General features: G+C 44.1%; 1 protein-coding gene across 2 annotated transcripts in view; it reads right to left on the reverse strand.

Moving 5' to 3' along the window:
* Positions 1–15,259, reverse strand: part of APBA1 (amyloid beta precursor protein binding family A member 1) — a 225,990-nt gene that overhangs the window by 66,669 nt on the left and 144,062 nt on the right. For both annotated transcript variants that reach the window (XM_081237623.1, XM_081237622.1), the window contains exon 2: positions 11,374–12,642. In XM_081237623.1, the coding sequence (XP_081093749.1) occupies positions 11,374–12,573 (1,200 nt within the window). In that variant the 5' untranslated portion in view covers positions 12,574–12,642. The remainder of the gene's footprint in view (positions 1–11,373; positions 12,643–15,259) is intronic.

The raw sequence follows: 15,259 nt of genomic DNA on the forward strand, positions 1-15,259 counted from the left end.
ATTAAAAATTTTGGGGGACTCTGGGAGGGCTCACGCCAGGGAGTGCTTCCCAGAATTTCTGCTGCTGGTGTCCTTGTCCCCACAGTGAGCCACAGCCACTGCCCGCCTCTGCAGGAGACCCTCCAGTGCTGGCAGTCCCCTCCACCACCAGGAAGCCTACACAACCCACTGAACCAACTGTAGCCACTGGAGACAGACACCAAAAACAACAGGAACTACGAACCTGCAGCCTGCAAAAAGGAGACCCCAAACACAGTAAGATAAGCAAAATGAGAAGACAGAAAAACACACAGCAGGTGAAGGAGCAAGATAAAAACCCACCAGACCTAACAAATGAATAGGAAATAGGCAGTCTACCTGAAAAAGAATTCAGAATAATGATAGTAAACCTGATCCAAAATCTTGGAAATAGAATAGAGAAAATGCAAGACACAAGCAACAATGAACAACACAATAAATGAATTTAAAAATACTCTACATGGGATCAGTAGCAGAATAACTGAGGCAGAAGAATGGATAAGTGACATGGAAGATAAAATAGTGGAAATAACTATTGCAGAGCAGAATAAAGAAAAAAGAATGAAAAGAACTGAGGACAGTCTCAGAGACCTCTGGGACAACACTAAATGCACCAACGTTCAAACTACAGGGGTTCCAGAAGAAGAAGAGAAATAGAAAGTGACTGAGAAAATATCTGAAGAGATTATAGTTGAAAACTTCCCTAATATGGGAAAGGAAATATTTAATCAAGTCCAGGAAGCACAGAGAGTCCCATACAGGGCAAATCCAAGGAGAAACATGCCAAGACACATATTAATCAAACCGTCAAAAATTAAATACAAAGAAAACATATTAAAAGCAGCAAGGGGGGGCTTTCCTGGTGGCGCAGTGGATGAGAATCTGCCTGCCAATGCAGGAGACATGGGTTCGAGCCCTGGTCTGGGAGGATCCCACATGCCGCGGAGCGGCTGGGCCCGTGAGCCACAACTACTGAGCCTGCGCGATTGGAGCCTGTGTTTCGCAACGGGAGGGGCCACGATGGTGGGAGGCCCGCGCACCTTGATGAGGAGTGGCCCCGCTCGCCACAGCTGGAGACGGCCCTCCCGCAGAAACGAAGACCCAGTACAGCCAGAAATAAATTTTGAAAAAAAGCAGCAAGGGAAAAACAACAAATAACACACAAGGGAATCCCCATAAGGTTAACAGCTGATCTTTCAGTAGAAACTCTGCAAGCCAGAAGGGACTGGCAGGACATATTTAAAGTGATGAAGGATTAAAACCTGCAACCAAGATTACTCTACCCAGCAAGGATCTCATTCAGATTTGATGGGGAAATTAAAACCTTTACAGACAAGCAAAAGCTGAGAGAGTTCAGCACCACCAAACCAGCTTTACAACAAATGCTAAAGGAACTTCTCTAGGCAAGAAACACAACAGAAGGAAAAGACCTACAATAACGAACCCAAAACAATTAAGAAAATGGGAATAGGAACATACATATCGATAATTACCTTAAATGTAAATGGACTAAATGCTCCCACCAAAGGACACAGATTGGCTGAATGGATACAAAAACAAGACCCATATATATGCTGTCTACAAGAGACCCACTTCAGACCTAGAGACACATACAGACTGAAAGTAAGGGGATGGAAAAAGATATTCCATGCAAATGGAAACCAAAAGAAAGCTGGAGTAGCAATTCTCATATCAGACAAAATAGACTTTAAAATAAAGACTATTAGAAGAGACAAAGAAGGACACTACATAATGATCAAGGGATCGATCCAAGAAGAAGATATAACAATTGTAAATATTTATGCACCCAAAATAGGAGCACCTCAATACATAAGGCAAATTCTAACAGCCATAAAAGGGGAAATCGACAGTAACATATTCATACTAGGGGACTTTAACACCCCATTTTCACCAATGGACAGATCATTCAAAATGAAAATAAATAAGGAAAAACAAGCTTTAAATGATACATTAAACAAGATGGACTTAATTGATATTTATAGGACATTCCATCCAAAAACAACAGAATACACATTTTTCTCAAATGCTCATGGAACATTCTCCAGGATAGATCATATCTTGGGTCACAAATCAAGCCTTGGTAAATTTAAGAAAATTGAAATTGTATCAAGTATCTTTTCCTACCACAATGCTATAAGACTAGATATCAATTACAGGAAAAGATCTGTAAAAAATACAAACACGTGGAGGCTAAACAATACACTACTTAATAACGAAGTGATCACTGAAGAAATCAAAGAGGAAATCAAAAAATACCTAGAAACAAATGACAATGGAGACACGATGACCCAAAACTTATGGGATGCAGCAAAAGCAGTTCAAAGAGGGAAGTTTACAGCAATACAATCCTACATTAAGAAACAGGAAATATCTCGAATAAACAACCTGACCTTGAACCTAAAGCAATTAGAGGAAGAAGAACAAAAAACCCCCCAAAGTTAGCAGAAGGAAAGAAATCATAAAAATCAGATAAGAAATAAATGAAAAAGAAATGAAGGAAATGATAGCAAAGACCAATAAAACTAAAAGCTGGTTCTTTAAGAAGATAAACAAAATTGATAAAGCATTAGCCAGACTCATCAAGAAAAAACGGGAGAAGACTCAAATCAGTAGAATTAGAAATGAAAAAGGAGAAGTAACAACAGACACTGCAGAAATACAAAAGATCATGAGAGATTACTACAAGCAACTTTATGCCAATAAAATGGACAACCTGGAAGAAATGGACAAATTCTTAGAAATGCACAACCTGCCAAGACTGAACCAGGAAGAAATAGAAAATATGAACAGACCAATCACAAGCACTAAAATTGAAACTGTGATTAAAAATCTTCCAACAAACAAAAGCCCAGGACCAGATGGCTGCACAGGCGAATTCCATCAAACATTTAGAGAAGAGTTAACACCTATCCTTCTCAAACTCTTCCAAAATATACCAGAGGGAGGAACACTCTCAAACTCATTCTACGAGGCCACCATCACCCTGATACCAAAACCAGACAAAGACGTCACAAAGAAAGAAAACTACAGGCCAATATCACTGATGAACATAGATGCAAAAATCCATAGCAAAATACTAGCAAACAGAATCCAACAGCACATTAAAAGGATCATACACCATGATCAAGTGGGGTTTATTCCAGGGATGCAAGGATTCTTCAATATACGCAAATCAATCAATGTGATACACCATATTAACAAATTGAAGGAGAAAAACCACATGATCATCTCAATAGATGCAGAGAAAGCTTTTGACAAAATTCAACACCCATTTATGATAAAAACTCTGCAGAAAGTAGGCACAGAGGGAACTTTCCTCAACATAATAAAGGCCATGTATGACAAATCCACTGCCAACATCATTCTCAATGGTGAAAAACTGAAAGCACTTCCACTAAGATCAGGAACAAGACAAGGTTGCCCACTTTCACCACTCTTATTCAACATAGTTTTGGAAGTTTTACCCACAGCAATCAGAGAAGAAAGGGAAATAAAAGGAATCCAAATTGGTAAAGAAGAAGTAAAGCTGTCACTGTTTGCAGATGACATGATACTATACATAGAGAATCCTAAAGATGCTACCAGAAAACTACTAGAGCTAATCAATGAATTTGGTAAAGTAGCAGGATACAAAATTAATGCACAGGAATCTCTGGCATTCCTATACACTAATGATGAAAAATCTGAAAGTGAAATCAAGAAAACACTCCCATTTACCATTGCAACAAAAAGAATAAAATATCTAGGAATAAACCTACCTATGGAGATAAAAGACCTGTATGCAGAAAATTAAAAGACACTGATGAAAGAAATTAAAGATGATACAAATAGATGGAGAGCTATACCATGTTCTTGGATTGGAAGAATCAACATTGTGAAAATGACTCTACTACCCAAAGCAATCTACAGATTCAATGCAATCCCTATCAAACTACCACTGGCATTTTTCACAGAACTATAACAGAAAATTTCACCATTTGTATGGAAACACAAAAGACCCCGAATAGCCAAAGCAATCTTGAGAATGAAAAACGGTGCTGGAGGAATCAGGCTCCCTGACTTCAGACAATACTACAAAGCTACAGTAATCAAGACAGTATGGTACTGGCACAAAAACAGAAAGATAGATCAATGGAACAGGATAGAAAGCCCAGAGATAAACCCAGGCACATATGGTCACCTTATCTTTGATAAAGGAGGCAGGAATGTACAGTGGAGAAAAGACAGCCTCTTCAATACGTGGTGCTGGGAAAACTGGACAGGGACATGTAAAAGTATGAGATTAGATCACTCCCTAACACCATACAGAAAAATAAGCTCAAAATGGATTAACGACCTAAATGTAAGGCCCCAAACTATCAAACTCTTTGAGGAAAACATAGGCAGAACACTCTATGACATAAATCACAGCAAGACCCTTTTTGACCCACCTCCTAGAGAAATGGAAATAAAAACAAAAATAAACAAATGGGACCTAATGAAACTTCAAAGCTTTTGCACAGCAAAGGAAACCATAAACAAGACCAAAAGACAACCCTCAGAATGGGAGAAAATATTTGCAAATGAAGCAACTGACAAAGGATTAATCTCCAAAATTTACAAGCAGCTCATGCAGCTCAATAGCAAAAAAACAAACAAACAACCCAATCCAAAAATGGGCAGAAGACCTAAATAGGCATTTGTCTAAAGAAGATATACAGAATGCCAACGAACACATGAAAGAATGCTCAACATCATTAATCATTAGAGAAATGCAAATCAAATACAATGAGATATCATCTCACACCAGTCAGAATGGCCTTCATCAAAAAATTTAGAAACAATAAATGCTGGAGAGGGTGTGGAGAAAAGGGAACACTCTTGCACTGCTGGTGGGAATGTGAATTGGTACAGCCACTATGGAGAACACTATGGAGGTTCCTTAAAAAAGTACAAATAGAACTACCATATGACCCAGCAATCCCACTACTGGGCATATACCCTGAGAAAACCATAATTCAAAAAGAGTCATGTACCAAAATGTTCATTGCAGCTCTATTTACAATAGCCAGGAGATGGAAACAACCTAAGCGTCCATCATCAGATGAATGGATAAAGAAGATGTGGCACATATATACAATGGAATATTACTCAGCCATAAAATAAACGAAATTGAGCTATTTGTAATGCGGTGGATAGACCTAGAGTCTGTCATACAGAGTGACGTAAGTCAGAAAGAGAAAGACCAATACCATATGCTAACACATATATATGGAATTTAAGAAAAAAATGTCATGAAGAACCTAGGGGTAAAACAGGAATAAAGACACAGACCTACTTGAGAATGGACTTGAGGATATGGGGAGGGGGAAGGGTAAGCTGTGACAAAGCGAGAGAGAGGCATGGACATATATACACTAGCAAACGTAAGGTAGATATCTAGTGGGAAGCAGCTGCATAGCACAGGGAGATCAGCTTGGGGGTTTGTGACCACCTAGAGGGGTGGGATAGGAAGGGTGGGAGGGAGGGAGATGCAAGAGGGAAGAGATATGGGAACATATGTATATGTATAACTGATTCACTTTGTTATAAAGCAGAAACTAATACACCATTGTGAAGCAATTATACTCCAATAAAGTTGTAAAAAAAAAAAAGACAGACCTACTAAAGAATGGACTTGAGGATATGGGGAGGGGGAAGGGTAAGCTGTGACAAAGTGAGAGAGTGGCATGGACATATATACACTACCAAACGTAAAACAGATAGCTAGTGGGAAGCAGCCGCATAGCACAGGGAGATCAGCTTGGTGGTTTGTGACCACCTAGAGGGGTGGGATAGGGAGGGTGGGAGGGAGGGAGACGCAAGAGGGAAGAGATATGGGAACATATGTATATGTATAACTGATTCACTTTGTTATAACGCAGAAACTAACACACCATTGTAAAGCAATTATACTCCAATAAAGATGTAAAAAAAATTTTTTTTGGAATGTTCTTTTTTTAAAATGGCATCCTATTCTAATTTAGTGGCTCCCCTATTCTCTCCTACCCTTCTGAGGATATTGATGAGTGTTTTATAGTTTTTTCCTGCTCTGAGTACTGCCTTTATTTCTCCAAGTTCCTTTTCCATTTGCTTTTTTTGTGTCTTTGTCTTTCATGTTAAGAGATGTTCATCAAATGTCCAGAGATCCTTGGATATCCACTCATATTTAACAGTGGGTCCCAAAAAGCCTGTTGGAAGATCCATGAGCAGCAGTAACCTTCATTGCATGGTGATCAGGTAGGGAACCAGATTTTATGCTGGAAAAGCCCCAAACATGAGTAACTGTAGGTACCTACTCTTGGGTCTTGCTGTTTCCTCAGAGAGGAATATTCTAATCTCCGGCTGGGGCTGGGGGCTGGGAGCGGGTAGGTTTTAAGCCTGATGGCTAAGAATTCCAAAGCTTTCTCAGAGTCTCACTGCTTAGTGGGTCCTGTGTTCCATAAGGCACCCCTTATCCCCCTTTTCAGCTGTGGCTAGTTCCAGCACTTCTCTGGTTCACCCTCTCTTTACAGTAAACCTCCCACCTTCTGTGGGGGGTGGAGGAGAAGTGGAAACTTGGTGGCATGGGCTGGAGAAGGGATTTGGAGTCTAATTTCTCCTGTGACACACCTTCAAACAATCCTCTTTTCTTTTTCAGCCATACTCCTGCCATCGGAGGTATCTGGTGTCTCAAATTCCTTAGCCTTTCTTGGGGGTCCACGGCACAAATCCTCACAGACACTTTCACAGAGTAGGGAACACAGAAACCTCATCAGTGTATGAGTGAGAATCGATCAGGCTGTGCTGTGGCAACAAACCACCCCAAATCCCCGAGGCTTAAAACAGCAAAGGTTGCTTCCTCTCTCACACTACATGTCCACAGGGGTAGGAGAGAGCCCGGCTCATCACGGTCCCTTGGGACCCATATGGACAGAGGCTCTGCCATCCTGTGACACCGACATCTTAGCTTCAGGGGAAGAAGGCGCTCTGAGCTGCTCCTGCCTAGAAGCAACATCACATTTCACTGCTCCCATTTCACTGGCCTTGTCTTGCTCCTAGGGGATGAGGAGGTGCAGTGCAGTCATCCCTGGGCTTGAAAGCAGAGGACAACTGGCAAGATGGGGGAGGGGCACTAATGTCTATCACAGCCAGTCACCACTATGGTGTTCCAAAATTTTGTTGTTCTCATCTGCTGCTGTTTCCTCTGTCTCCCGGTGATTGTGGCTTTACGTATTTTTATTATTTTACTGTCATTTTAGTGTAGCTTTTTTTTCCCGAATTTTATTTACTTATTTTTAAACAGCAGGTTCTTATTAGTTATCCATTTTATACATATTAGTGTATGTATGTTTAGTGTAGCTTTAAGAGAGAGCAGTGATAAAGACCAATTCAAAGTGTACAATACACCACTCCAAGTAGCCAAAACCCTCCCATTACGCTGTGTGCTTGCTCCCATCCATCTCTCTGATTCCACCCCCGCTCTGTTCTCTACTCAGAGTGAGTTTGTTGCCTAAAGAGAGACAGGTAGGCTGCGGAACTTTTCAGAACGGGTCATTCATTAATAATACTTTTCAAGAAGGGGGCTGGGTGGTAGTTTTCAAACATATATCTAGAAAAGAGCCTTGACTAGAAGCAAAGCATTTATAAATACTTTTTTCAGAAAACAATTATATTCACTCACTGCTGAGCACCTAGTCTGCGTTCAATAACTCCTTGCTAACGAGCAATCCCATTTTCGCATTCTGTAGGACTCACTTGCAAACAGATGCCAGTTTCCTCCAAGTATGAGAAAAATGCTAAAGTTCCAAGTGAATTAAAAGTGGTGTTTAGAGCAGATTTAGCTATCAGCAGATATCTCTGGCAAGTAGTAGTACAGGTGGTTTTTATTACCATCTATTTGCATCACTGTAGTTTCTGATGTTGCTATTTTGACAACGCGCTGCTTCTGTAACAAGAATTCCAGGGCCCCTTTTCCAGGCCAGTTGACCAAAACCACAGTGGGAGAGCCCCTTCCATGAAACCACACCTGTGGTTTAGGTCTAGGTCTCTAATTAGCTAGGTCTCTAATCCATAGAGCTAACATGGGGAAACTACCCAGATGATACTTGTCCTTTAAATCAGTGGTTCTTAATTTTTTACATACTCAAGAATCACAGGGAGAATTTACAAAACAAAAACAAATAAGGAAAACAAACCTAATGAACAAAACCCCAGATCACTGGACCCCATCTTAGGTATTCTGGTTTGGAAAAGAAAGGTAGTAATTTGTATTTTTAACAAGTACCTTCCAGAAAGACTTCAGGCCACATGGCTTTTAATAGTGCTTTTCCATTTTCTACAACAGTATACATGGAATGAGCATTCAGTAAATATTTTTTGATGCTGAGGAAGAAATCCACAGAATGTATGTATTTCCCCCCCATGATACCATCAAAGAGGTAGCAAATGAAGGTCTTTCCTATAAATGTGGCATGACAGATGAAATGCAACCCACAAATTCAAATGGCTTAAAGACAACTGGTGGAATATTTTAAAGCACAGGTTTTGGGGTTTGCTTTGTATTAACTATTCATAACCCAGAAAGCCCTACTAACCAATTTCTTAGTGTCAAGTTGAATTTCTGACTGGATGGGTTTCTAAAGCATCACCCAATATTCTGGAATCAATTCTACCTCCTGAATGAAACATCTTGCAAGAGGGTTAAGCTGTTTTCCTAGTTCAAATGGATAAAAGCAAGCCTCCAGCCCCCGTGGAGGCTGGGTGATCAGTTCATCGTGAAGCTGCAGGAACCAGGTGGTTAAGCTAGTAGTTTCATGGAGCTGGTACAGGTGAGAGAGCTGAAGGAAGAGGCCAGCATCTGGACCGAATGCTCCTGCATCTTTTTCTCGGATGGCTTTCCAAGTTTCTAAAAAGGATGTAGAACGCGGCCTCTTGACATCTCCCTACTTTTAAAAACCTGCTCCATTTCCACTACCTTTGCAAAATACTTGCTGCACTCCATCCCTCCAAGCCAGAAGGAACCTGGAGGCAAAGGGAGGTCACCGACAATTCTGCACGTGAGCTCACCTATTTTTTTTTTATTTTTTTAATTAGTTTCTGCTTTATAACAAAGTGAATCAGTCATACATATACATCTGTTCCCACATCCCTTCCCTCATGCATCTCCCTCCCTCCCACCCTCCCCATCCCACCCCTCCAGGCGGTCACAAAGCACCGAGCTGATCTCCCTGTGCTCTGCGGCTGCTTCCCACTATCTATCTACCTTACGTTTGGTAGTGTATATATGTCCATGCCTCTCTTTCGCTTTGTCACTGCTGTTGAGCTCACCTATTTTTAACTGTTTGACTGTGAAGCCTGGAAAGCAAAGGGAGACACCAAGCATGCTAAACTAACTGACCCAATGCCGCCCCCTGGCTGGGAGGATGCAGATCCCTTCCCAACCCATTTCCAACCTTGCCTTAAAGGTGCCCGCGATTTAATCAGCTAACAGCCAATGCTGACTGTTACTAAAAGAGCAGGCGAATGATACCTTTCTGACCTGCAGAGCCCTTTACCTATTTAAGTAAAATGAACAGCTTCCAATAATTATTTCTCACTCCAAAAGATATACCGAGAAATAGGCTGGTGCAATCATAAAATGCAGAATTAAATGAAACCGAATTTAACCACTTGACCCTTCTTTTACTCCAAGCTCGCATTTTAAATGAAAGTGCTTAAAAATTATTCAAGAGAATGGAAAAGTGAGAGTCAGAGGAGAAAGAGAATCTTTAGAGCAAGGTAGTTGGGGTAAAGGTTAGCCTTCTTGATTTATTTTGAATAGACTGTGACACTCAACCTTGCCGAGTTACCAAATTTCTTAGGTATTTCAAACACGGAAAATAAAATGCAGACAGGGCAGCAATAGCTTTCTGTAGCTCTTCACAAGAAAGTATATTTCAGTTCAAAAACATGTCTTTTGTGAGGTGAGAAGGACACTCTGGTACCACCAGAGATGAAAACTAAGCCCCTCCTGAAAGTCACAGTGAACAAAGTGCAGACACCCCCGAAAGGGCCCAGAAGGATTTCCTTGATTTCCTCCAAAGAGGCCACACTATCCATCCCAAACTTTTTTTTTTTTTTTTTTTTTTTGCGGTAAGCTGGCCTCTCCCGTTGCAGAGCATAGGCTCCAGACGCGCAGGCTCAGCGGCCATGGCTCACGGGCGCAGCCGCTCCGCGGCATGTGGGATCTTCCCAGACCGGGGCACGAACCCGTGTCCCCTGCATCGGCAGGCGGACTCTCAACCACTGCACCACCAGGGAAGCCCCCAGCCCAAACTTTTAAGGGGTTGATTTAAGGCAGTGGTTCTCACATTGTGGTCCTGGGACCAACAGCATTAACATCATCTGGGAACTTATTAGTAACAACGTTGATTTTCACCTGAGCCCGAGATCCTGGAAAACAGCAAAGGTTAAGGGCTCCCCTCCCCTCGTTTTGTGATCTGGAAATGGCTTAGGCAAAGAACCTACCTTCCCATTAGACTTGAGTAGCTCACAGGTGCCCCCTTGTTTACCTATGACAAGGCTAAACACAGACCCTCCAAATTTACATTCTTTGCCTGACAAATGGTTAGTTGAACTGCTGATTAATCAAGACAAAATGCTTATTAACCAGCCTCTGATTAAGCTCCTAGCCTTCTTCCAGGTCCCTGAACTTTGGCCAGCTTACCACCCCTACTCAACAGCTCCTCCTGGGAATAGGCTGGTGTCAGGTTAAAACACTCTGTCATGGGCAATGCGTTCAAGCCATGCTTCATCCCACTTCCTCACACCTTGTTCTTCCAAGGCTTGTTTACTCCTCCCTCCAAAAGAACCCCCTTTGTGCCTAACTCTAGAGACGCTTGCAGATCTTACAGAGGTTCTGCTACTGCAACAGTTCCCCTTCCCCTGTTACAATAGGGCCTTTCCCCTTTGCAATAATGCTTTCCAATAAAGCCTCTCCTTACTCAATCCAGACTTGTTTTTTATTTGACGTTAGAAATACGAATTCTCAGGCCCCGCCCCATACCTTCTAAGTGGGAAACTAGGGGATGGGAAGCGGTGCGCCTGGAAATCAATTTCTGAACAAGTGCTCCAGGAACAGTTTGAGAACCACTGATTTACGGCAACCTCTCAACACTTAACTCCCTCCCACCTGTGTTTCACTCAGGCGCGCTTAAGCACAAACTGTTTCTGAGCATCCCCACAGATCGTTTCTCTCATCAAGTCATTTCTCAATGACAAACGATGCCACCGAGGGCCCGTCTCCCCTCCCGGCCACGCGTGGCGCTGAGCGGGCCTGAACCCGCACACACTTACATCTCCATCCACCGGCCTCTGGTCGTCACAATCCCTAGTGGGACTAATATCCTGGCGCATGACCCAGATGGGCTCTTTGGGCTCGTCGGGGGTATAAGGCGAACGTATGGTCCTGGTTTTCACCTCCTCGATGGCCTCCTTGATGTCCTTGATGGCCAGCGAAATGGCATCCCTCTTCTCCTTGCTGTACCGCTGCACCGCCTCGCCGCCAGCCACCCTCTGCTGCCCCGCCGGCGCCTGCAGCCCGGGGCTGTCCGGGCGGCCCCCGCCCGGAGTGGGGGCGCGCTCCAGGTCCTGCTCGGCCTCGGGCATGTCCTCAGCCGCCTTGTCGAGGCTCTGCGAGCTCATGCTCTGCTTGACCTCGGCCACGATCTGGTCGATGTCCTCTTCCTGCTCGTAGCTGTCCATGCGCGGGTAGGGCGCGAACTCGGCCTCCTTCTCGGGGCTGTCGGACTCGCCGTCGGAGCGCTCGTCATAGTGGTGCAGCCGCGCGCCCAGGGCCTCCTGGCGGTAGGCGGCCGCCTCGTCTCGCTCCTGCTCGTACAGCCGCAGGCCGTCGCGCGCGTCCAGCTCGGGTGCGTCCCCAATTTCCTCGTACACGTGCTCCTGGAGGCCCCCGTAGTCGGCGTAGGGCTCGGCATAGGGCTCGTCCTCGCCGCGGTGGAAGAGCCGGTGCGTGTAGACGTAGCCCGAGTAGGCAGCGTTCATGGCCTCCTCGTGCTCCAGCGAGTGGAAGTGCAAGTGGTTGGGCAGCGCGCGGCGGTGCGTGGCCTCGGCGTGCTCGGCCTCCGCCTGCTCCGTGTACTCCTCGGCCTCGGGCCGGTACTGCACTGCGTACGCGCTCTCGTCCTCGGGATCCTGCGCGCGCTCGGCGTCGTAGACGTCGCGCGCTGCGGCGATCACGTCGCCCTCGGCCGTGTCCGTGTGGTTGTGGAAGCCGCTCTCCGTGCTGGCGGAACGCGCCAGGCACTCCCCGCGCTCCTCCTCCTCCTGCTGCTGCTGCTGCTGCTGCTGCTGCGGCCCGGGCTGGGTGCGGAGGTCCTCGACGGCGCGCCCGCGCGGGGGGCGGGCCGCATAGTGCTGCTGCTGCTCCTCCTCCACCTCCGGGTGCTCCAGGTCGGCCTCCACCGACTCGTTCACCTCCCCGCCTGCCGCCTCGTCCGTCACCTCCACCTCCGCGGTCCCCTCCAAGTGGTTCATGGTGGGCGTCGGCGACGGCTGGGAGAGGGGCTGGGCCGGCTCACTGCGCTCTCATTCTGCTCCACCCGGCTGGAAAAACAAGAAGGGGGAGGGGCTATTACGTGGTTCAGATTGTAGTCAGGAGCTGAGTACCAAGCTACCATAAAAACAGCTGTTATTGATCCCATCTGAATCTCAGTCAATTAAAAAGTGATTGCAAATTTAAGCTCAGTCTGAGAGCACGTAGTTATCTTCTTCGTAGCATGTGTCGTAATTTGTAATTACATATCTCCTGTGTAATTGCTTACTGGCTTTCTCCCTTCCCCACCCCTCAGACTGAGAGCCTCTTGAGCCTTTAGTTCCCCACCACGCTTACTATTCAGGTTCTGTTTCTGATGCATGTGAATAGAGAGTACTACCAAACTGAATGAGACAACTGACACATTTTCCATCTGCTAAGGGATAAATCTAAGAAACGATTTTTAAAATAAGTTTCAAGGGAAAAAAATAATCTTGGAATGTTTTGAATTGGTTGCTGTCAATACAAATTCGCAGCCATTCTGGGGGAGGCTGTCAACCATCAATGGGTTCTCGTCCTGGCACTGCTGGCTCTGTTGCCTCCGGTTAAGTGGCTCAATTTTCCGGACCTCCACCATGAGACTGGACTCATTTCCTACAGCAGGATGTTAACAACTATTACCTAGACAAGAAAAGACTCCGTGGTCAGATAAGTCTGGGAAATGCTGACTTCCAGTTGACTTTTCATTGTGAATATTCAAGGGGAGGAAGATACAGGATGCTCGGTTCACAAACTTGTTTGACTGGGAAACACTGTTTTACTACAGGCCAATGTTCTGCCAAATGCACTTAAAGAAACACAGACTAGCTAATTTCTAATACTCACTTCCCTCATACACCCTGGATCTAAAATTCCTTGATTCTATGAATTAGCATTATAGCTGATATTGGATAACACGCTTATTTCTTTAAAATATGGCTAGGTCTCCTTCCCTGTTTTCAGAGGGACTTGCAGCTAGAGAGACAGCTTTGGTTTCAACCTCTCTCAATTCTTATCACAAAATAGCTTTATAGCATAATCTGTGTACAGTGTATAGAAATAAACACAAAGGATGTAAAGAACAGCAAAAACAGGCAGGATCCCTATGATTTCAAGACATTTATGGTAAATAGGTTCAACATGTGTAAACTTTTAGGGACTTCCCTGGTGGTCAAGTGGGTAAGACTCCGAGCTCCCAAGTCAGAGAGCCCGGTTTCGATCCCTGGTCGGGGAACTAGATCCCACATGCATGCCACAACCAAGGAGCCCACATGCCACAACTAAAAAGATCTTGCATGCTGCAACTAAAGATCCCGTGTGCCGCAACTAAGACCCAGCATGGCCTAAATAAATAAATATATTTTTTAAACGTGTAAACTTTTCTCATCGTGTTCTTTCGGAGAGCTCATCTTACAAATGGACAAAAGTGGGAAGTGAACTCTTTAATGTAATAGCAGAAAGCTCCAGGAGGACCAGGAACATCTGATGGACTCTCTAATGTTTTGATGCATTATATTCTACTCAACTCCCACCACAATGAAAGCAATTTCCTTCAGGCACTATGGCAGTCCCAGTAGTAAAGGAGGCCATTTTTGAGCTACCAAGTTCATCTTAAAGCAGAAGTATCATCTTTCTCCCATTCTTTGATGGATCCACCACTGACTAATACTCACTAGAAAACAATTGTGGTTTAGCAGAGATGCTCAATCTTTATTGCTTCCTTCCTTGATAAGAGTCCCACTTCATACAAATTAGACCCTGTCTTCTTTGAAAAACTGTGGCCTCCTCTCATTTAACCCCTGAGAACAGTGACTGTGAACTAGGTATAAGAAAGTTTTCCAAGTACGAGTCTCCATTCAGACCAGATGGATGGTAAATGCACTGAACAGAAGAGGCAAATGCTGGTGCTGAGGGCCTCCAGGTTAGGTGGCCTCCAGTGGATCATGCAAAGTACAAAACAAATATTCAGTTCAATACAACACATGGACAACAACAGTCTATTCAAGTTTCCTTTATAAGGACTCTCTGGAAAAGACAACAGATAAAAACCACACTCATGTACAAATCTAAGTCTGCTGAGCACAAAGAAAGCATTCACTGGGAGGGATACCAAACATGCCAGATACTTCCCTGGGTACTGTTGCCCTGCAGTGCATCAGCTGTGTGTGGTTAGTGTTAGCAATGCAACAACCACCATCCAAAACACCTGAACAAGCCAAGAATTCAGATAACCATGTGCAGAGCTGATCAAAACACTGTCTTCAGTGAAAATGGCACTTTCCCTTTTCACTTTGATGAAAATCTATCGATACATGCATCAGAAAGAGATTTTAGTTTATTCTGGGTTAAAATTGTATTTGACCAGCAAATGGTGCCATCTCATAGAGCACTGATCCAAAGGAAATGAGATTTCCATGCATGTCCATACACTGAGTTACGGTAAAAAAAGTTACAAGAAACCACTACTTTAGGGAAAAATACTGTCAAAATAATGCAGTTTTGCTACAGTGGAGCTTTCTATTCACTGGGTGCATTGTCCTTATACCCCCTCCCCCCGGCCTCAGGGGAGTATTCCCGCACGCACGGAGTATTTCTATTTCACTCACCACCGTGGTTTCAAGAATATAGTTTGGGTTGTGGTGTTTGTGG

Source organism: Mesoplodon bidens, assembly GCF_964165515.1.
Source record: "Mesoplodon bidens genome assembly, chromosome: 6".
NCBI classification, from domain to species: Eukaryota; Metazoa; Chordata; class Mammalia; order Artiodactyla; family Ziphiidae; genus Mesoplodon; species Mesoplodon bidens.